A 21,520-nucleotide genomic window follows, 5' to 3' on the forward strand; every position below is an offset into this window, starting at 1 on the left:
CTCATCTGACACTTGCCCTCTGTCCCATGGTAAATGGGTTACGAGAGAGCGTCGTTCTTCTTTAACCTGCCTTCTGCTTTTGTTATGTGACATCAGCAGAACCTGTCAAGCGCCCTGCTTTCTGGAGAACATCACAGTGTTTTTCATTTTCTACCACCCTCCTGGTGAGCATACAGCAAACATATTGAAGGAAGGCTGCATTTAGAATGTGGAGACCTCCCTGACCTGACTATTCTCTACCTTTTTTTTCCCTGAGTAATTTAAGTAGGTCATATTTTAAATTTGACTTCCCAGGCACCTGGTTTTAAATAAAATCCATTCTTACCTTCTAGACAATCCCATTTTTTTCACCACTTGGAGTCTATACAGAAGAAAAACAGTTACAATATGAATAAAGTAAATAATCCTAACTGTATTTTATCAATTAATAAAGACAATAATTGTTTCCTCCTTACGTTCTACCCTCTTCCACCTTTTGGGTGGAAGGAAAGTGCAATGGGAGCCCATTGGTGGTGATTTGATGTAACTTTCTCTGCCACCCAGGACAAGTTCAATATATAACCCTCATGTCAGAAACAGCCCTTGGCAGCTCTCATCACTAGGCATGGGTAGCCACGCTTCTTACTGTTTTCCTGTTTGAGTGTGCAAGGGAAGAAGTGCGGTAAGAAATGATGCTGATTCTAGTCTTCCCACCAGGAGATATCCCACAAGTGTTACCTAGATCAGAAATGGCAAGTGAGTTTTCTCTTGCCACCTCCACCTGCTCCCAAGTCCCAGCCAGGGCGCTACATTGAAGGTTTTTAGGCTCTTCCTAGGCTCAGGAGGACAAGATGCCATGATCTGCCCCTGCAGAGGTGCAGGAAGGGAGAATAGTAGCTCATGTACACTCATTTGCCCTCCCTGACCTAAAGCTTAGCATGAGTCTTATGGGGCACTGACATGGAACCAATTTACTTTGTCCTGGAAGCCCTCTCAGTACTTTGAGAAAGCCCATTGTTTCTCATACTTGTTGGTATTTGCACGGTCTCTAATCTGAATCTTGGGCACCCTTGTTCAAAACTCTTTCATCTACCCTCTCTCAGACAATCAGCATGGGTCGCAGCTCTACAGATCTCTCTGCTCAAATCTCTTGGAAATAGAAGGCATGCTGCCTACATTTAGAAAGAGTTTATCTAAATTTAACATGTAGCTTTGATGTTCTCTCTTTTGATCTCATCCTTCTTCTCTGGTAGATTCATAAGGATAAGAATTCTACTGGAAATGGTTGTTTGTACAACTATTCTAAAATGGAATATGGGAGTGGGGATAGCCCCTCGATCATATGTCAGCTGTTGAGATGTTTTTGTTTCATGTCAGTTTACAATTAGGGTCAATTACAGTCAACACACACAGTTCACGAGAAAAAGGCATTGTATGTACAACATGAGGTCCACTCTAGAAATTGTTCTTTCCACACCTTTCATAAATGGCCATTTTGTGCTTGCCCACACGCGCACCACTTGGGAGTCCCTGAATGTCAGGAACATAACAGACATATTTACTCAATCAAGCCAACATTGATGAATGCAACACTGGAAGGAAATCAACAGTGATAAACATAGTCTTGTCCTTGAGTAGCTTACTGTATCTTGGGGAAATTAGACACGGAAGGAGAATTAATTACTATAAAAACTAAATAGAACATGACAACAAAAGGGGCACGGTAAGGTGGATGGGGCCTTTACTAAGGAGCGATCTAATTAGGTATGTAATCGCGTCAGGGGATGGGGAGACCATTCTAAGTCTTCTACAGGTACATGTGTGCCAGTTGCAGGCACACATGTACCGGTAGAATTCTTGGAGCCTGTGCATTCCAAATCACAGGTAAACCAGGAATTGTTAAAACACCCCTGTCGGTCATTTCTGAAGGTCCCTGAATGCCAGTTCCATAGCCTGGAGCCATGCCCTCATTTTAGGCTCATGGTGGAAGCCAGGTTGGAAATTCAGGCTCTTTACAAACTGATCCTGAAGTGAAAAGTCCAAAGTCTGAAGGTGACCACTAAAATCTCACTCTTGATGACCTCCAAATGGGCAGTATTGGCACGGTTGAGGCCAAACTGGTAAGAACTGTTGGCAATTCATACCAGACCATCCCCAGATTGTCAGCCTTCTTCCTATCAACAGAGGCAAGAGGGTCCCTGCTGACATGAACTGCTAGAGGTTTCATGTCTTCAACCTGCCCTCCCCTTCCTTATTTTTTTTTTTTTTTTTTTTTTGCGGTACGCGGGCCTCTCACTGCTGTGGCCTCTCCCGTTGCGGAGCACAGGCTCCGGACGCGCAGGCTCAGCGGCCATGGCTCACGGGCCCAGCCGCTCCGCGGCATGTGGGATCCTCCCGGACCGGGGCACGGACCCGTGTCCCCTGCATCGGCAGGCGGACTCTCAACCACTGCACCACCAGGGAAGCCCTCCCCTTCCTTTTTAATGAACATAAACATCAGGAGTAGGAGTTGACTAATCTGAGGGTAAAATATTCAGCAAAATGGGTTCTGATCCGCATTACTGACAGCAGCAACACGCATGTCCATGCAGCTTAGTTAAAGGCACAGCTTAGAGTCCAGGCAACCTGGTTTCCAGTGGGGCCCCCCTACTCGTGACCTTTGTGATTTCCAGCAAAGTAATTTCACCAATCTGAGCCTCAGCTATAAAATGGGAGCGTGATTCTAGCCTCCCACCTCGTTGGGTGATCACGATGATTCAGCAGTAAATTGCGCGTGAAGGATCCTATGCCGTGCCCAGCATATAATAAGCATTCAGTTGGTGGTAACTGCTGTTATTAGTAGCATTTTTTAAATTCATTTTTATTGGCGTATAGTTGATTTCCAATGTTGTGTTAGCTTCTGCTGTACAGCAAAGTGAATCAGTTATACATATGCCTATATCCACTCTTTTTTAGATTCTTTTCCCATACAGGTCATTACAGAGTATTGAGGAGAGTTCCCTGTGCTATGCAGTAGGTTCTTATTCGTTGTTATTAGTAGCATTTTTGTTGTGGTGGTCATTGTTTATCTGAAGATGGCTCTGCACCTCCGTGGCCCAAGTCCCCAGCCAAGAGCACTGCAAGCAAAGCCGAGATGCCCGGCAGGCTCAGCCTCCTTAGACGGACACAGCCCTTCAGGCGCTGTCCCCAGCCCCATCCTCTGTGACCCGGTGCTCTGTCTTTGCTCTTTGCAGCCGCCTGCCCCGTCCTGTGCAGCGGGAATGGACAGTACTCTAAAGGGACATGCCAGTGCTACAGCGGCTGGAAAGGCGCGGAGTGCGATGTGCCCTTGAATCAGTGCATCGATCCTTCCTGCGGGGGCCACGGCTCCTGCATCGATGGCAACTGTGTCTGCTCTGCCGGCTTCAAAGGCAAGCACTGCGAGGAAGGTAAGCGCCAAGGGGCGGGCTGGGCAGCCACGGGGGCGGGAGGCGTTTGCAGGCCTGGACCTTTGCTAGTGAGCCCAGTGTTGTGCAAAGGAAGCTTCAACATTTTGCCCTTCAAACCCCTCGGCTGTGATGAACTTCTTAAGCTGTAGAACGTAAGAGAGAAGGCTTGCTCAGCTGACTCTGGAAGACATGTTTTGTTTTCCCCTTCTTTATGTTAATTAGCTCCTTTGCTTTTTCTCCTTTGTTTTCTGCCTTCTGTCTCCCTCTGCTTCTCCTCCCCTTCCTGCTCTTCCTTTTCCTTTTCCTTCCTTCCCCTTCCCCATCTTCCTCTTTTTTTCTGCTTTATTTAAAGTCCTCTGAATTGGGAATTATGGTATCCAGAAAAAAAGACACAAGAATCCTTAATCCTCCTCCCTTCCCCAAAGCTGTTTTCTCTTCTTTTTATTTTGTTTTTCCTTAAAGCTGTTCCTGGTAATCTCAGAGCCACATGTGTCTGTGTAAATATTTCTGCAAAAATTAATATCAATAGAAGGCAGTCAGGCTTGAAAGACTATAGGTACCTGTGTCATTTAGAGACACCATGTAGGGCAAATGATCCTGGTTACCTACAGTCACAGAGACTTAGAGGAGAGTGGGCGTGCGGCGAGAGGGCTGGGATTTGATGAGTCCTGAAGAGCTCACTGTAGCATGCTTTGAAGTGGTCGCTAGCACACATGGGCAAACCAAGCCTGATCGGAAGCTGGGGGGGGGGGGGGGGGGTGGTTTGGGGGAGGAAGTACAGGAATACAGGGAAAGAGCACCTCTCCGGAGGTGTTCGGAAACCAGCTCTAACTAGTCCTAGTTGCTCTGGTTAGTGCTCCTGGAAGTCATTTGGTAGCAAGGTGTCGGGACCTGTAAGGCACTGGAACTCGGCCAGGCTGCCTGTCAGCCTTCCCCCTCTGTATTTGCCCTTCCAGAGTATGGTTTTAGTTGCCCACCTATTGCTTTTCCCCTTATAAAGAATCAACCACAGTTAGTAGGAAGGTAAAAACCTAGGTTCTCTCCATCTCTCGCCTGCTCCCCTCCCTTTGAATTGGCTCAGTCATTACAGCCCTCACTGCAAAGTAATGACAGTGGCTTTCCCTTAGATACCCACACGGAAGCTCCCCTTGTGACTTCTCCCATTTCATAGTTTTTAGAACTATTTCCACAAAGACTCAGCTTCTGTGACATTATTCTTCTAAGATTTTCCAATACATCACTGCTAGTGCCCTTAATGGGGCCCAGAAGTGTGACCCCACCCCCAGATCCTCATTTGCTCAACTCTCTCTCTATTTTTCCTCTATAATAAAAGGTAGGGGCTTCCCTGTTGGCGCAGTGGTTGAGAGTCCGCCTGCCGATGCAGGGGACGCGGGTTCGTGCCCCGGTCCGGCAGGACCCCACCGCGGCTGGGCCCGTGAGCCACAGTTACTGAGCCTGCGCGTCCAGAGCCTGTGCTCCGCAACAGGAGAGGCCACAACAGTGAGAGGCCCGCGTACCACAAAAAAAAATAAAAATAATAAATAAATAAATAAAAGGTAGCCTCCCTCCCTCCATCTGCATCATAAAACCAAATTGGGAGCTTGGATGGAGGAAGTGCTGATTTAATAACCCTGTTGGAAAGGTTAAAGTTCTTAAAGATAAATGGACTGCAGGAGGCAAAGCTGCATTGGCTGAAGACATGGGAGAGGCCAACCATATGACAAGCAAGGTTAACACGACCTTTTGCATGTACCTCATTTGGCAAGAGGATAGTGATAGAGCAATGGTGTTGCCCATCTTAGAATTTTTTCTGTCCAGTCAAGATTGTGCATATCTGTATGAGTGGGATTTCAAGTACTCTCTCAACTTTCTCACTCTCCCACCTGGTCTCATTTAAATGTTCAGAATGAATTAAGCGTCCAACAAAACAAGGAAGCCACGTGGATCATTATGAAAGGATGAAATCGCCTCCGTTGATTTCTGCTACCCCAAAAGAATGAACCGAGATGATGCATATGCTGTTTTCAAAACAGGAAATGGAGTCAGAAGGCCTGGATCAGCCTTTTTTCTTCCATTTGGCTTTTTTCTTTCTGCTATTCATCATAGTCATAACGTTCAGTTTACCTGAAATGGCCATGGCCACGAAATCAATAGTTGTCATCCTCCATTTCTGCTGCATAAACATTGTTGTACTATTAGCAAATTTGCACAAGAAAATGAAGGGACAGATTCGTGAGGTTTCACTCGATGATGTCTGGGGGAGTGGGAAGGTGAGACGAGAGAAGAATTGACATATTAGTTTAAGTCAGCCATGTTTTCATGTCAGTTTCATGGTTGAGTCATTTTTCAATGACATTTAACTTCATAACTGTAATTCATGGTTCTTCAGGGGGTTATAGTACATATTGTTTGTAAAACTCCTTGACCTCCTTTTTTATCCTTAGGGACAAAAATTGCATTCACAACCCTTTTTTGTCAAACCTACAGAGGGCCCAAGACTAAATGAGTTCTAATGATTTCAGCTGCCAGAGGGCTGGTGGTATAAGGCACATGGTACTTAGCTGGTAAAGGCCACTGTCCCCCTTTTAAGTATAACACTGTTTCTATTTATAAAGCTTTGTAAAATGCCATCCTCCCTCCTGCCTGCGGAACACTGAGGAGGTGGCCACGAGACCATCGTATGAAACTGGAACCAAATTGAAAATTCATAGTGAAACTGCTCCCCTTAAAGTCTGAATTTAGTTATTCCATCAGCTGCTATGATTATAGAGCACAAAGGGCATGTTTACTGGCTTCACTGACCTGAGAAAGGCCTATCTCATATTTCTAGATACAACAAATGGTTCTTTTGACGACATTCCACTCCAGGGCTAATAAATCTCAGTGGATTTTCCTCCTTCCTTCATACTGTAATTCAGGCTAGAGAAGCGAAAGCTAATTTATCTGGAAGAAAAGTGTCATTTTTTTCCTTTTTTTTTTTTTTTTTTTTTGGTATATTACTTTTTATTTCATCCTTTTAGAAAAAGATCATATGATCGTTTTTTTCAGTTTTTTGAGAACTCCTAGCTATTGGCACCTCACCAAACATTTTAAGTGGCTAATTATAGATGGAGAGTGATTTTTGAGGCACATAGCACATGAGGTATTTTTGTGTAGATTTAGATTTTGCTGTGTTTGAAATGGGGACAGAGTGAAAAACTAGAACTTTGGGATTTTCTTTTATGAGAAGAATATGGACAAGATTGATTCTGAATGAATGAGTTCATGTTTTGCAGATTCCAAATTGCACAGCATTCTTCCCAAAAGCAAGACGTTGTTAGCACCCTTTTCTATTTCTTGTCAGTCCTTCACACTGGAAATTTGTCTCATTAACAACAAATGCTTATGGCAAAGTCCGCCGTTTATCCTCACAGCAATTATGTATTGAGCACCTACTGTATTCCCTTGACTGTGAGAGGCATGAGAGGTTAAAGACATTGCACAGCCTCTTTGTGAATGTCTTCCATGTGTTTGAATCTTTCAGTTCATTTACATCGGATGTGCTCCACCCTCCTGAATGGAGCAAATTTGAAAATATCAGAAAGGGTTCATGTCATCAGGAGTAATAGTCCCCAAGACAATGAGTTCAACATTAAAGTGATTGTAACCAGAGAAAATGACATCATCATAAATGTCTCCAACTAATAATAAGCCACTGAAATGTACCTTTTTGAGAGTATTCCTGATTAAAAAAAAAAAAAAAAAACAATGACAACTTTTGCTTCCCCATGGCTCAAATAGTTTTGAACTGATTTCCGTAAATAACGTCTTCCTGAGAAGGTCCAAGTGGGATCCTGAAAAAACATCTCTTAATGCTGAAAATTCTTATTTCTGCCTCAAGCTGTGCCCCCAGTTGATGGCAGAAGCAAAGGCTTTAATCTAGGCCAACAGACCTGATTTCCAAGCTGTTAAAGTGAGCGAAGTTTATGTCTTAGTCAAATAAGATGACAAGACCCCGCCCCCCACCATTGCTCTGATCCATAAGGCACCATCTGAGACTCACGTAAGACCACTGTTCACCACTCAGACCCCACGGTGTGCAGTGCCCTCTGTTCAAATGCCACTGCATCATTTTCTAGGAATACCTAAGGACGCTGGTCTTCCTCTAAAAAGCCCTATTTGTCCATCCTTAGGCTGGATGGATGTCCAAAGTTTGGGGTCACATTCTCATACAAAAAGTCCTGTCCTGAGAACTGGCCTTTGCAGCTCACTGCTCTCCACTGAGTGCTGAGTGGAAGATTGAACACTTTGAGTGGATTCCAGAGTAATAAACTTCAAGTCACTACTGGATGTATAGCCGCTCTGATTACTAAGATGGCCAAGCAATCAGACCATGAAACTGGCAAGAACAACAATGACTGGAATCTGACCGTTAATTCGCCTGATAAAGCCTAACAGTCTTGGGGGAGGTCAGTGCCACAGCCAGAGACTCACCCATCCATTTTACTAAGATTATGTGTAGGAAGGTTACCCCTTTGGGATCACTTCCACACCCAGCTTCACCTCTTCTATCCTGCACATTTACTAACTTCTTCCAGTGGATGTGTGCTCAGAGAATGAAAACTAATTTTAGACTTAGCCTAAGTGAAACTTAATTAGGAAAGTGACTCATGCATGAGTGTCACTGGTTTTCTTTTTCATCTTTTGGTACCTTCTGTAGTCAAGTATTAGTGAAGTTAGACTGAGCCTCTCTACTTTTCTCTCCAAAAGTGAGGGATGATCGGGTTTGGTATTACACGTAGAGACATCACCAGCATTCATGGTCCAGTCTCAGAAGCCCTGATGTGGTTCAATAAGGTACTAATGCTTCTAAGTACAAGGTTCTCAAGGTTGGATGATACATCTCTACATTTGGTTCCTCCTGATTCTGCTTGAGAAATCCCCCTTTTTCCTTTACATTCTCTTCAAGTTTGAGATTTGGTGTTTTAACAAATAAAAAGTCTTTAATTCTTTATGGGTATTCTACCTGGGCTGTTCCATTTGCTTGCAGGCGGGTAGGAATTGGTGAACCACTGGTGTTTCATGGCCCATCCCCCATGAGTGATCAATACTTTTCCTCTTTGTTTTTTTTTTCAGTTGATTGCTTGGATCCTACATGCTCCAGCCATGGGGTCTGTGTAAATGGAGAATGCCTTTGCAGCCCTGGCTGGGGTGGCCTCAACTGTGAGCTGGCGAGGGTCCAGTGCCCAGACCAGTGCAGTGGACATGGCACTTACCTCCCCGATACGGGCCTCTGCAGCTGTGATCCCAACTGGATGGGTCCCGACTGCTCCGTCGGTAAGCCAAGAGGTTTTCTCCTCACTTTCCCCAACACTCATGCCCTGTGTTCCTTCCAAAAGCCCAAACAGATGCGAATCTGCTCTTTCCACTCGGGATGGAGGGACTTTGGTCAGTTGCATAGTACCTCTCTTACTCTATCCTCAGTCATGAAGTCTTTGATCCTTGAGAAAAGAACAAACAAACAAACACCACTTGGTCCTTGTGCCTCGTTGGTTTCATCACTGCAAATGGATGAGGGGCCCGGGAGGGATGCTTCCCTTTGCATTATAGCTTTCTTATGTACGCTCCCTAAAGGTACCAGAAAACAAAACAGAACAATTCAGTCCCAGACAAACTGAATGGAATGTCCTATAAAGGAGAAAAGACGCTCCCTCGCGGTGCCAGGTGAACATGTTATAAAGCTCTGCAATACTCCAGTGACAGGAAAATAATGAAGTGGCACTGTACCCTTTATTTTCCTAAAATTAAGAGTACGTGTCTTACCTCCCTAGTGACCTTAAAATGGAATGGTTCAACAGTTCAAGCCAGTCTCCACCTTTCCAAGAATGGTTCCGTTCACACTGTCAAGCGCCTATCCAAGCAAGCCATCATCCTTCCGCCCCCTTCTGTCAGATTACCATGGCAATCAGGAAGGGAATCTATGCGAAGCTTTGCTACAATGGGAAAGAAATGAATATTTCATTCCAGAAGGAAAAAAAAAGGAAGAGTCAGTTAAAATGGGCTATTTTGGGTATCTTCTCAGCCCACTTGCCTCTGCCTGCAGCTCTGATGCTGGTGGTCCAGGCCAAGCTCCGTGGAGGATGGGGGGAGGGGGCGCCCTAGATCCAAGACCCAGCGGTGCTACCGACATGCGGTGTGACTTGGCGTGAGTCACTAACCCTCCTGGTCTGGTTTCCCCTCCCCTGGCATGATGAGCCATGCCTCCCTCAGTAGTCTGTCATAAGGGTGAATGTCTGGCACGTGCTTGTCCTCGAGTGAGAGGTCTGGAATGCCAGAGAGTGCATATCTGTCTGTATGTCTCCTCCCCAACCACAAAAGACTTTGAGCTCCTTCGAGAAAGAGGCTGTGTAAATGCAGCACGATTAGAGCGGTCATGATTGCCACCAAGGTGCCGATCTGGGTGACAGCTGGGCCTGCAGTCATCAGTGAGGTTGGAGCCGCTGGGTCTCTGACTGGCCTCTGGTCAGTTCAGGCTCTCAACAGGGAAAAGAATCCCAGCTGGCTGGGGAGTCAGGCTCCGCAGGTATCTTTTCAGGTGGGCACCTCCCGGGTGGCTTTACCAAACTGGTTGAGCAACAATGTCTGACCTCTTCCTGGGATGGTCTCCAGCCCTAGAGCAGTGGTTCTCACACTTCAGTGTACATCACAAACACTTGGAGGACTTGACAAAACAGATTTCTAAGTCCCACTCCCCGCGTTTCTAAGTCAAGAGGACCAACCAGGGCATAAGAAGTTGCATTTCCGCATAGTTCCCCAGTGATGGCACTGCAGCCAGTCCAGGGACCCCACTGTGAGAACGCTGCTCTAGAAACTACCTCACAGTGGATGAATACCCAGCCAGTGGAGAGACAGGCCGCCCAGGATGACATACCTCTGGGCCTTGGGCCAGCTCCAGGGACCCGGGCCATGTGTGTGGTCTGGCCTCCAGTGGAGGGTTTCGCCGGCTGTGGTGTTGAGCTGTAATCATTGTTTTTCTTCCAGAAGTGTGCTCAGTAGACTGTGGCACTCACGGCGTCTGCATCGGGGGAGCCTGCCGCTGTGAAGAGGGCTGGACAGGCGCAGCTTGTGACCAGCGCGTGTGCCACCCCCGCTGCATTGAGCACGGGACCTGTAAAGATGGCAAATGTGAATGCCGAGAGGGCTGGAATGGTGAACACTGCACCATTGGTAGGCAAACGGCAGGCACCGAAACAGGCACATATTTGCTTTATTTTCATAAATCGTAGATCTATAGTGATGGTCGTGCGTTGCAACGGGCTGTTCCTGCAGGGACACGAGTGCTCTCCAGCATTTCCTGCTGCCTCTCCAAATCTCCCAGGGCATAGGGAAGGGAAAAGCAAGGTCCTGATTGGAAAAGGCTTTCCCTTCTTTCCAGAATTCCAGATGGGGAGGAAAGGGAGCAGATCGGATAAGAAAATCCATCCAAATTACTAATCGTGGAGAAGGGAAATGCACACGCATGGGAAATGGTCAGGGCCTGGAGGTTTCAAGCACCCCAAATGACTGTGGTCTTCAAGTCTCCCCTTTTTGAATACCCTCCCAGCCGGATCCCTGCTTGCTGGCAACAATTGAACTCACTTCTTTTAGACCAGGTTGGATGCAGGGCAGGACTCCCAGGTTTCCTGGGTAACCAGGTACCCCTCTAATAGGTTTGAGCATCCCCTTGTTGTCCCAAGACAAGGCTTTGTCCTTGGGCTCCTGACCCTTCCCCTCACCACCACCATCGATAAATGTCTCCTCCTCTGGCCCCATTTCATTCTCACTCAGTCACCTCTCTGTGTATATAAAGCTTGATGACTGAGAATATTTCTTAAAAGGTCATTTTCTTTAAGAAGTAATACTTCTCAAGTTTCTTCGGTTTTGGTTTTGTTTGTGTCACGGTTTGGGGTTGGTTTCGTGCCAAGCTGGCTGAGGCCACGTGCTTGCATGGAAACTCTCAGAGAGGTCTCTACCCAAACTACTAACATGGCCCCTTGAACTTACCTTTGATTCTAGCCATTGAGTTGGGGGCCCTCCCCTCTGTCCTGGCCCCAAGACCCCAGGCACCTGGAGTGAGAGGCAGGGTTAGGAGCTTCTCCAGGGCTGACTCATGAGCTCAGACTCAGTTTCCCATGCTGTTCATTTGGGTGGTCAAGCAGAGAGAAAGTGCTCTCTGCATTAGGTTTCCCCCAATTCTATCTAATTGGGCATCCAAGGGGCAGCGTGCCTATCCAGGCCACGACCATAGCACTGGGACCCTGCCGGGACAGTCTGTTGGCAGTGAATTGTTTTTGCAATCGTTCAATGATGCTCCAGATCCCGTTCCCCCTGCAGCCGCTTTCATCTTCAGTTCCCTGCAGAGTCTGGGGGATAATTCAGAAGGCTTTCAAGGGAAGGAAGTGCACAGCCCAATACTGAGACAGTTTAAAATCCTTATTAATAGCTCCCACTCTTCAGGGGTGCTCCTCTTGATATACTTTTGCATGCTTGGTGTGATCTAAATACAGACCCTCCCCGCCCTCATACCTCCATTGCCCCCAGTCTCCCTCCCCAAAAGAGCTCTTGCCAACCAGTAACCTTTAGGTAGAAAATCCCCCTTTGTCTCAGTTCACACAACCCAGCCTCAGCCTCCCCTTTGCTCTCCCCTTCCCTCATCTGCCGAGGGTTTAGCATCCCACAGGGATGCCTGCTGACTCTGTCCTACCTACAACTCATCTCTACTCTGGGAAGAGCTCACAGGAGGGCAGCCCTGATGGATTAGAGCAGAGGTTGGAGAACTGTAGGTGGGGGTGCGGACCAAATCTAGCCTGCTGCCTGTTGCTCTGTGGCTTACGAGCTAAGAATAGTTACATTTTTTTAAGGGTTGAAAGAAAAATATTTCCTGACACATGACAGTCATATGAAATTCCAATTTCAGTGTCCCTTAAACAAAGTGTTAGTAGAGAACAGCCACACCCATGTGTGGATGTATCAGCAGCTTCTGCACTGCACCTTGGCCTTAAGTCATCGCAACGTGGTCCACAAAGCCATTTGTTGTCTGGTGCAAAAAAGACAGGAAGAAACTGGCCAACCCCTGAACTGGAGAGTTGCGCAAGTGTTGACAGAGAGGGAGGAGAAAAGAGAAGAGGGTCAACATTCACTTTAGAGAAAGGATACCAATTGTGACTTGAAGGCCATCGGGGGCCAAGAGAAAGGGAAGGGTCCAAATGTCACAGAGAGCGAGTGGAGAGAGAACAAGTGTTGCGTGGAAATGTCTCTGGGGCCTTTGAAGATGAAATGGGAAGATGGTAACTTGAGTCTCATAGAAGATGGTGAGGATGTGGCCAGCGGGAGAACACGGGAGATGATTCTTTCTAGCCAGCCCTTTGGGTGAGATGAATTAGAGAAAGGTGTTTTTGCTACTTGAAGTGTCTAGTTCAAGTTTCACAGCTCCGTGAGCTCTTGAGAAACAGAGAAGGTGCAGATGTATATGCCAAGTAAAGCTCCCCCAAATGAAGCTAGTGACGTCCCAGGAAAGTCCCTCCTTCAGAATTATGATCTCTCATGACTTCATGAGCTCGCACTACGTATGTCATAAAGATCTTTATCACCAAAGTCTGTCCTTGTGAGAAAATAGGGCTCTGCGGTTTTATTAGTAGTATCAGTGCCACCTCCTCACAGGTTTACATTCATTGGGCTTTGCTCAGAAAAAGCCAAGCATTCCTTGGTTGGTGAGATTTGCTATTCAAAATCTAGAGGTGTTCGTATACATGTCATTGCTCCTTTTGCTTTTCAACCTCTGCCCCCAGAGCTGTTTCATGGAGTTTTAATCTTTTATTTTGAGCAGACTCTCCTGTCGATTCACTCTAAAGTGAATGCCGCAATTTACAAGCCCAGAATCAGTCCTCCTCCTCGGGGATACTGACGGTCAGAAAAGAAAGAGAGGCTCTTTGGTCCCTTTCAAGCAGAGCCTCAAATGCTATATTTTGAAAATAGAAAACAAATAAGAATGAGATGGCACCTAGCCTGCAAAAAAAAAAAAAAAAAAAAAAATGCATTGGGAGGTTCGGGATAGGGCAAAGCAGTGGGTCCTTGGGTTGTCTGTGGTCTATTTTCAAAAGCTCGTGGTGCGACAGTTTTCTTAGGGTCATTGCAAAGAGTCAGCTAAGCATTTCACATCAGTCCTGGTGTATCAAGTTTATTTTACCCAAGGAAGCAAGAAGACAGATGCAGGGGGGAAAGGGATGAGGATAAAAGCACAGCCTTCCAAAACTCAATCAAGTAGAATCACCAGGATCTATCCACGCTTGGTCAAATGCATTTCTGGAATTTTTCAACCAAATTATTCTTTTATATTTGGATATTTAATACATATTGCTAAAGATTCAAATATAAGGTATAACATTTCAGTGTTAACTGGTAGAGCTAACTTGCCAACAGGTTGGATTCTACCAAGCAATGATCTTTTATTAACTCTTTCTAACAAGTTAAATACAGAGTATGGCAAAAATCTCCAGAATTGCAGAGAGGAGAAATAGACGTTGAATCTAAATCAACCACAATTCGCCTATCTCTTTGGAATATATTAGCATTATTTGAATAGGCTGCAGTTTACTCATATGAATAAATCAGAAGGCACATTGTGTGGTTAGACTAGTTTCATTCTCTAAATATAATCCTAAAATGGGTTGTTGTTCCTATCACCTGCCATCCCTCCCACCACCCCTTATTAATACTCTGGATTCAACCTCAGCAGTCTATTCAAAGTCTATAACACCAGGGCGTAAAGGAACCGTAGAATAACTCAGAAATCTCTATGAACTAGAGTAAACTCAGATAAACATCTCTTATAAAGAAACAGAGTAAATGTTAACATGTTCCTCAAGCAGAATACAGGGGGAGACCAAAGTTCTTATTGCTGGAGATTACACGGAGGAAAGCAAAATGCTCATTGAGGATTGTTGCTATTATCGTAAGCTGTCCAGATATCCACTCTAAATAATACAGGCTAACACACACACAGAGTAAATCCACCAAAACTAGGCTCTGACCCTAGCTGAACTCTTTGATATCTGGGTAGTGAGCAATGTCTATAATGGTTATTCCAGTCTGTTTACTTTTTCTATGTGGTCCTGACCTCCAGCTGCATTTCAGAATCACGAGGACTGGATTCCCAGGATCGTGTGGGACTGAGTAACCTGCCCCTGTACCACAAGTCAGAACAGTTTTCTTTTCCCTCTATCACACTGGGACCCTTCTATTTTTCCTCTATAATTGGTTGGGGAAAGAACTGGGTTCTTGTGATGTTAATAAGGAAAATGAATCTTTACCCAAGGTAAAACCAGCCGTGCGACAATCTGATGTGCTGATTAAGTGATTGTCATCAGGAGTAGACAGGGTCACAGTTCAAGAGGGAGAGGGCTTCAGAGCTACAGGGAACAGGTCAGGAAGAAAACGACTGTCAAAATGAACCAACTTCAGGGCTTCCCTGGTGGCGCAGTGGTTGAGAGTCCGCCTGCCGATGCAGGGGACACGGGTTCGTGACCCGGTCCGGGAAGATCCCACATGTCGCGGAGCGGCTGGGCCCGTGAGCCATGGCCGCTGTGCCTGCGCGCCCGGAGCCTGTGCTCCGCAACGGGAGAGGCCACAACAGTGAGAGGCCCGCGTACCGCAAAAAAAAATGAACCAACTTCAGACTGAGTACAGCTGCTTCTGCATCTCATTCCAGCTTCATTTAAGTTATGGAAACCTTTTTTTTTTCTTGTAGCTATTATCCTTCAACATTTGAGCTTTCATGACTCTACAATGAGATATCAAGTTGAGATAAAATTAGCCACTGTGGAGCCATCCTTCCCACTGGGTCTTTGGAAGCAGCTAATTCTCTGATTGGTTCAGTAACCTATTCCTCCGGGAGCTCTTATTGGAACCTGTACTAGGATCTCCATTTTTATTTATTTAAAGCTCCCCCTGGCTTTATGGCTCAGCCATCCTCTAGTTTAAATGGAAACATTTTTTTGGTATGACTTTCTACGTGATTTAGTAACATATGCCCCAGCAGAAAAGGAGTTCTCATCAAAAAAGAAAAGAGGGGAAGAAGTCTTGCAGTTATAGTTCTGTGGGGAGACAGTGAGTTGGAGCATTCCTTGTACCATCACCTTCATGTTTCAGAGGGTCCCCTTGATGTACTAGCACGTGGCCCGCAGGGACAAGGCCAGATCCAACAAGTAGATAGCTTGATACGAGGTATCACCGCCTTCACAAGAGCAAAGAACTAAAAACAGTATGGAACTCTTAGAACAGAAACCCATGGGTGAGAGTTAGCATGAGGAAGATTCCAGACTCAAAAGAAAGGAAAACATCAAAGAATAAGAGCTGTTGAAAAATGGGCTGCACTCCCTGAGTGTATGTAGTGAGGACTTGGTCGCTTGAGCTTTTACAAAGAATCAACATTTCTTCCAAGACTATCAGTCTTGGGTTCCACAGTATACACTCAAGACTTTATATTAAAGAAAAAGGGAATGCAGAGAGGGCCCCGGAGCAATGAACTCCATAAGATGTTCATGATGGGCATTTTCTCATCACTTGCTATCTGATTCATTGTGGTATCATGAAGAATAAATGGACAGAGGACAGGAGCTCTGTGTTCTAGGCTTGACTGTGCCACGAACATTCTGGGTGCCCTTGAGAAGTCACACAACCTTTCTGACCTTAGTTTCTTCCCAAGGCCAATGAGGGGGGTGAACCACATCACTGCTTTCTAGAGTGTGGTCCACCAGAATGAGATGTTTTTGTTGGTGTGCAAATGTATTTTATTGACTGGTTATATGGGGCTTTTAAAAAGAAGTATTAGGAAAAACCATAACTAGCTCGTTAAACTCATGATTACATGGGCATTAATGCTTAGGGATGTTGAAAAAGCAGGTAGTGATATTAGGCCTAAGTAAATTTGAAGAAAAATATTAAGTAAGTAACAGTGTAGATATTGCAAATGTCACGAATGCAATATGTGATTGACTAGATTTAGAACACACCTGGATGAGATGATCTCGAAGGACGTGTCCGTCTCCAGAAATTTATTACTTCTGATGCAAATATATATGCATCAAATGGAATGGTCCACTCCAGGACAATCAAATCTTTCTCTCTTCTATAAGGTCAGGGAGGGTCTCCAGGTAGATTCCCATAATATACTGATACACTTTACATCAAAGGGATGGATACAGCAGAGTGTTGGTTTTGCCGATAATACGTTGTGAATTTTGTTAGTCTGATTATCTGCTCATCTCAGCTCCAGTTTATATCTGATTTACCTAGAGAATGCTTCTGTGCATTGAAAAACTTCCTTCAGTGGTTTATATTTGTGTTTCTTTTTGTCCATTTATATTGGTGTTTCTTTTTTAAAATTTTTTATTGAAGTATAGTTGATTTAGAATGTTGTGTTAATTTCTGCTGTACAGCAAAAGTGATTCAGTTATACATATATATACATTCCCTTTTTAAATATTCTTTTCCATTATGGTTTACCATAGGATATTGAATATAGTTCTCTGTGCTGTGCAGTAGGACCTTGTTGTTTATCCATCCTGTATAAATTAGCGGAAGTCTGCTAACCTCAACTTCCCACTCCATCCCTTCCCCAACCCCCTCCCCCTCGGCCACCACAAGTCTGTTCTCTATGTCTGTGATTCTATTTGTTTCATAGATAGGTTCATTTGTGCCATATTTTAGATTCCACATACAAGTGATATCACACGGTATTTGTCTTTCTCTTTCTGACTTACTTCACTTAGTATGATAATCTCTAGGTCCATCCATGTTGCTGCAAATGGCATTATTTCATTCTTTTTTATGGCTGAGTCATATTCCAGTGTGTGTGTGTGTGTGTGTGTGTGTGTGTATACACCACATCTTCTTTATCCATTCATCTGTCGATGGACATTTAGGTTGTTTCCATGTCTTGGCTATTGTAAATAGTGTGCTATGAACATAGAGATGCATGCATCTTTTCGAGTTATGGTTTTGTCCGGATATATGCCCAGGAGTGGGATTGCTAGCTCATATGGCAACCCGATTTTTAGTTTTTTGAGGAACCTCCATACTCTTTTCCATAGTGGCTGCACCAATTTACATTCCCTCCAACAGTGTAGGAGGGTTCCCTTTTCTCCACACCCTCTCCAGCATTTCTTACTTGTAGCCTTTTTTTTTTTTTTTTTTGTGGTACGCGGGCCTCTCACTGCTGTGGCCTCTCCCGTCGCAGAGCACAGGCTCCGAACACGCAGGCTCAGCGGCCATGGCTCACGGGCCCAGCCGCTCCGCGGCATGTGGGATCCCCCCGGACCGGGGCACGAACCCGCATCCCTCGCATCGGCAGGCGGACCCTCAACCACTGCGCCACCAGGGAAGCCCACTTGTAGACTTTTTCATGATGGCCATTCTGACTGGTGTGAGGTGATACCTCATTGTAGTTTTGATTTGCATTTCTCTAATAATTAGCTATGTTGACCATCTTTTCACGTGCCTGTTGGCGATCTGTGTGCCTTCTTTGGATATATTTGTGTTTCCTAATTTAAAAAGAAATGGTGTTAAAGTAGAGGTCCACCTGACCATATCCACGTCACTTGCATCTGAGCAATGCAAGCATGATAATGAAGGGATTAAGACACAGTCTTTCGTGTCAGTCTACCTGAGATCAAATCCGAGCAGATTTCTTAACCTCTGTGTGCCTCAGTTTATCTGTAAAATGAGAATACCGAATACGACCTACCTCGTTGGGTTATATGTAAAGTAGTTGGCCCAGTGCCCATCATAAAGTAAAAGCCAGATCAATGTGAGCGAACATCGCCATCATCATCCCCCCCGTTATCACCATCATTATCTACTACCAACGTAAGACAGAGTACAGGGGAGGATTATCAACATCAACTTCTCTTTAAGACAGTTCTGCTGCCTTCAGTCTCCCTCTCACACATCTGCCCTCAATCCATCAGGCAGTTAGCAGCATGTCGAAAATAACACCTACCCACTCTCCATTTCCCAAAGGTTTGTTCTGTAACTTGCTGGCATCTGGTTCTGACAGAGAAACTGCCTCTCTTACCTGGAATCGAACCTGCTTATTTTACCAAACAGCCCAATTGTACATGAAACCAAACATCTGAATATCCTTAGGTTAATACAGGTTAATATTAATACAATTGTGATACTGGGGTTTGCTGCTTTCAACCAAAGTTCCCCAAACTAGACCTCTTGGACATATCCAGGGGTAGCCAAGAGTTCTCTGAGAATTTATTTTTAATTCTGGGTTTCCTTTTGACCATAAGTATACTTCAAAAGGAAAAAGACTTTTCCCTTGAAATATTACTTTGGAATTCTGTTATTATTTGAAGAGAATAAAACTTCAGTTCTTTAAGCCAGTGTTTCTCCATATAGGGACCACAGACATATTCTGGAGGCCTTTGGTAGGAATCTGTTCTCCTTTAAGAAGAAATCTGGTATTTCCTACATTTGAGGATGTTGTCAGCTCAGTGTGTCTTAGAACACCTTGTCCTGGTCTCGCCTTTCCTTACTCCTTCTCATTCCTCATGACTCTGGGTTCTAAGATTCTATCTGCCTGGCTCTGTGCATCGAAGAATGACCTAGGAGCCTCAACTTCGACTCAGTTGAGTAGCACACATGCTTTTTGGAGAGTGAAGACTCTCACTGGTCTGTCCCTATTCAGCCCAATAAACTTCACAATTACCCGCATTCCTCCCAGGCTGCAATTGCTTGACTCCTTGGAGCATAACCCAGGGGTCATATCTGGGGATTCTTTGCAATTCCCTGGCTCATTTCCTGGGTTATCAGGAGTCATACCGGATATCCCAGATGTTCATGGAAGAAACAGATTTTGCATTTTCTCCCAAGTTGCCTGCCTCATGGGGTTCACTCTTATACTAACCCACTTTTTTCACAGCATTCTATTTCACAAGCTCTTTTTCAAAGGCTTGCCTTTATTGCTTTTGGAAAATAGGGTACCATCATTTTTTTATTTTATTTTATTTTTTTGCGGTACGCGGGCCTCTCATGTTGTGGCCTCTCCCGTTGCGGAGCACAGGCTCCGGTCGCGCAGGCGCAGCGGCCATGGCTCACGGGCCCAGCCGCTCCGCGGCATGTGGGATCTTCCCGGACCGGGTCACGAACCGGTGTCCCCTGCATCGGCAGGCGGACTCTCAACCACTGCGCCACCAGGGAAGCCCGGGTACCATCATTTTGAAAACCCGCCAGTCGAAGTCAGGGATTATTGCTCTCCTCTTCTATCCTTGCCATCGTGCATTTCTATGTATCGTTATAACCAGACCCGCAGAGGCCTTCATACCACTGACGATCTCTCAGCCTTTCCCTTCATGAGTAATAAAGAAAGAAACCTCACCAAGTAGCAGCTCGGAGAAAGTTGAGTATTTCATCATAAACATTCTCGGGATAATTAAAACGGATTAAATGACAAGAGAAAATGCATTTAGTTAATCTTTCCTCTAATTAGAAAAGTATCCCTGGCTTTAAGTAAAGTGTTTGTTTTTAAAAACATGTTTTCATTGTAATCAGTACAGGGGAGGCCTGCTTGGTCCTCAATGATAGGATTCAACATCTGGAAAGTAATTAAAAGCTACCAGCCAGTGTTTTTTTGTTGATTAAGATCCTTCAGGAGCCTATTCAGTCTTTTCCCATTGCTTTCACCATGGGATTCTCCATAAATGACCTCATTCTGTGGTCCATGGCGACGTTACCCTCTTTCTGTGCCCAAACGGTTGAAGATGTGGCTGACTCATCTCAGTCAACAAGTGTCAAGCGGGGAGATTAATTCAGGAGAGTTTATATACTTTTCCAAGTGAGCTGGGATAATAGTCAAAATGAGACCAGTAGGCAACATGAGACATGCGTGAAATAGAATAGGGTCACAGTCTAGCCCTCCATGAGTTCTGTTCCAAGGCTGACGGATCCCACACTGCCCCAAGCCCTGCAAGTCCGTCCCACCGGTAAGGAATGATTTACATCACTTCTTCAATTTTACGGTTCATCCCAACTGCAAAGCTTCCTCCCCACCCTCACCCCAGACATTCCTAGAAGTTTCCAAATATGTCTCACATGTTCATCTTTAGCCCATTCAGATTCTTCTAGCTCAGTCCCCTCAGTGAGGCTGCCTACAAAATGTAGTTAAGGGGAACCCTAGGATACTTCCCCTACTGCCCGGGTCCACGCCAGGGGTGTACCAGCCAGGACCCTCAGCACCCACCCTACTGAAGCCCTGCTGTGTTTACACACAGAAGGAGAGAATGCCACACTCTCCCGCACTGGGAAACTTTATCAGCTGGTAACATGTTCCTTTGAGAAAACAGCCCTTCATTTTTTGCCTATAGCCCCTCTCCCATACTTCAAGGTTTTGTCCCAGGGCTGGGCTGTAGAACAGACCACAGGATCCTTTCTGTTTCCTCACCTGCGTTCATCCTCAGACACCTTCTATAGACCCAGGGACAGTGAGGGATGCTCACAAGTTCTCCAAACACAGTCAGGCTCTGAATCCCAACTTAGCCTTGGGACCCCTACCGTCTACACAGCTGACTCTTAAGGTTGCTTCCGTTTTCAGCCAGCTCAACTGTCAATCAAAGAGTCCCTATGGCCTCCCACCTTCCTAATAGTCATGTCCCAGGAGGAAGGGAGAGGGAACTGCTTCCATGTCCCCTAGACTCTAGGTTTCCAGCAGTTTCGGGCACAGTTCTTTGAGGCTGCTTGCTCTAATCATGCATGGCACCCAGCATCACCCAGCGGGCCAAACTATACATCACAAAAACTACATCCTGCCAGAGAAAGCAAGGGTTAACCAGCGTTCTAGAGACAGAAAGCCCCAGGTAATTGTTGTCCAGGAGGAATTAAAGACACAGACCTACTAGAGAACGGACTTGAGGATATGGGGAGGGGGAAGGGTAAGCTGGGATGAAGTGAGAGAGTGGCGTGGACATGTATACACTACCAAACGTAAAACAGATAGCTAGTGGGAAGCAGCCGCATAGCACAGGGAGATCAGCTCGGTGCTTTGTGACCACCTAGAGGGGTGGGATAGGGAGGGTGGGAGGGAGGAGATCTGG

At 45.5% G+C, this 21,520-nt stretch overlaps 1 protein-coding gene across 6 annotated transcripts in view; it reads left to right on the forward strand.

Moving 5' to 3' along the window:
• The window catches only part of TENM2 (teneurin transmembrane protein 2), a 1,209,082-nt gene that overhangs the window by 1,039,925 nt on the left and 147,637 nt on the right, over positions 1-21,520 (forward strand). For 4 of the 6 annotated variants that reach the window (XM_029218182.1, XM_029218184.1, XM_029218185.1 and 1 more), the window contains 3 exons: positions 3,213-3,407; positions 8,523-8,723; positions 10,428-10,640. In XM_029218182.1, coding sequence (XP_029074015.1) covers positions 3,213-3,407; positions 8,523-8,723; positions 10,428-10,640 — 609 coding nt within the window. The remainder of the gene's footprint in view (positions 1-3,212; positions 3,408-8,522; positions 8,724-10,427; positions 10,641-21,520) is intronic. The other 2 variants (XM_029218183.1, XM_029218186.1) reach the window with 1 other exon arrangement.

Source organism: Monodon monoceros, unplaced genomic scaffold (assembly GCF_005190385.1).
Source record: "Monodon monoceros isolate NGI ecotype Baffin Bay Population unplaced genomic scaffold, NGI_Narwhal_1 Super_Scaffold_12, whole genome shotgun sequence".
Classification (NCBI taxonomy): Eukaryota; Metazoa; Chordata; class Mammalia; order Artiodactyla; family Monodontidae; genus Monodon; species Monodon monoceros.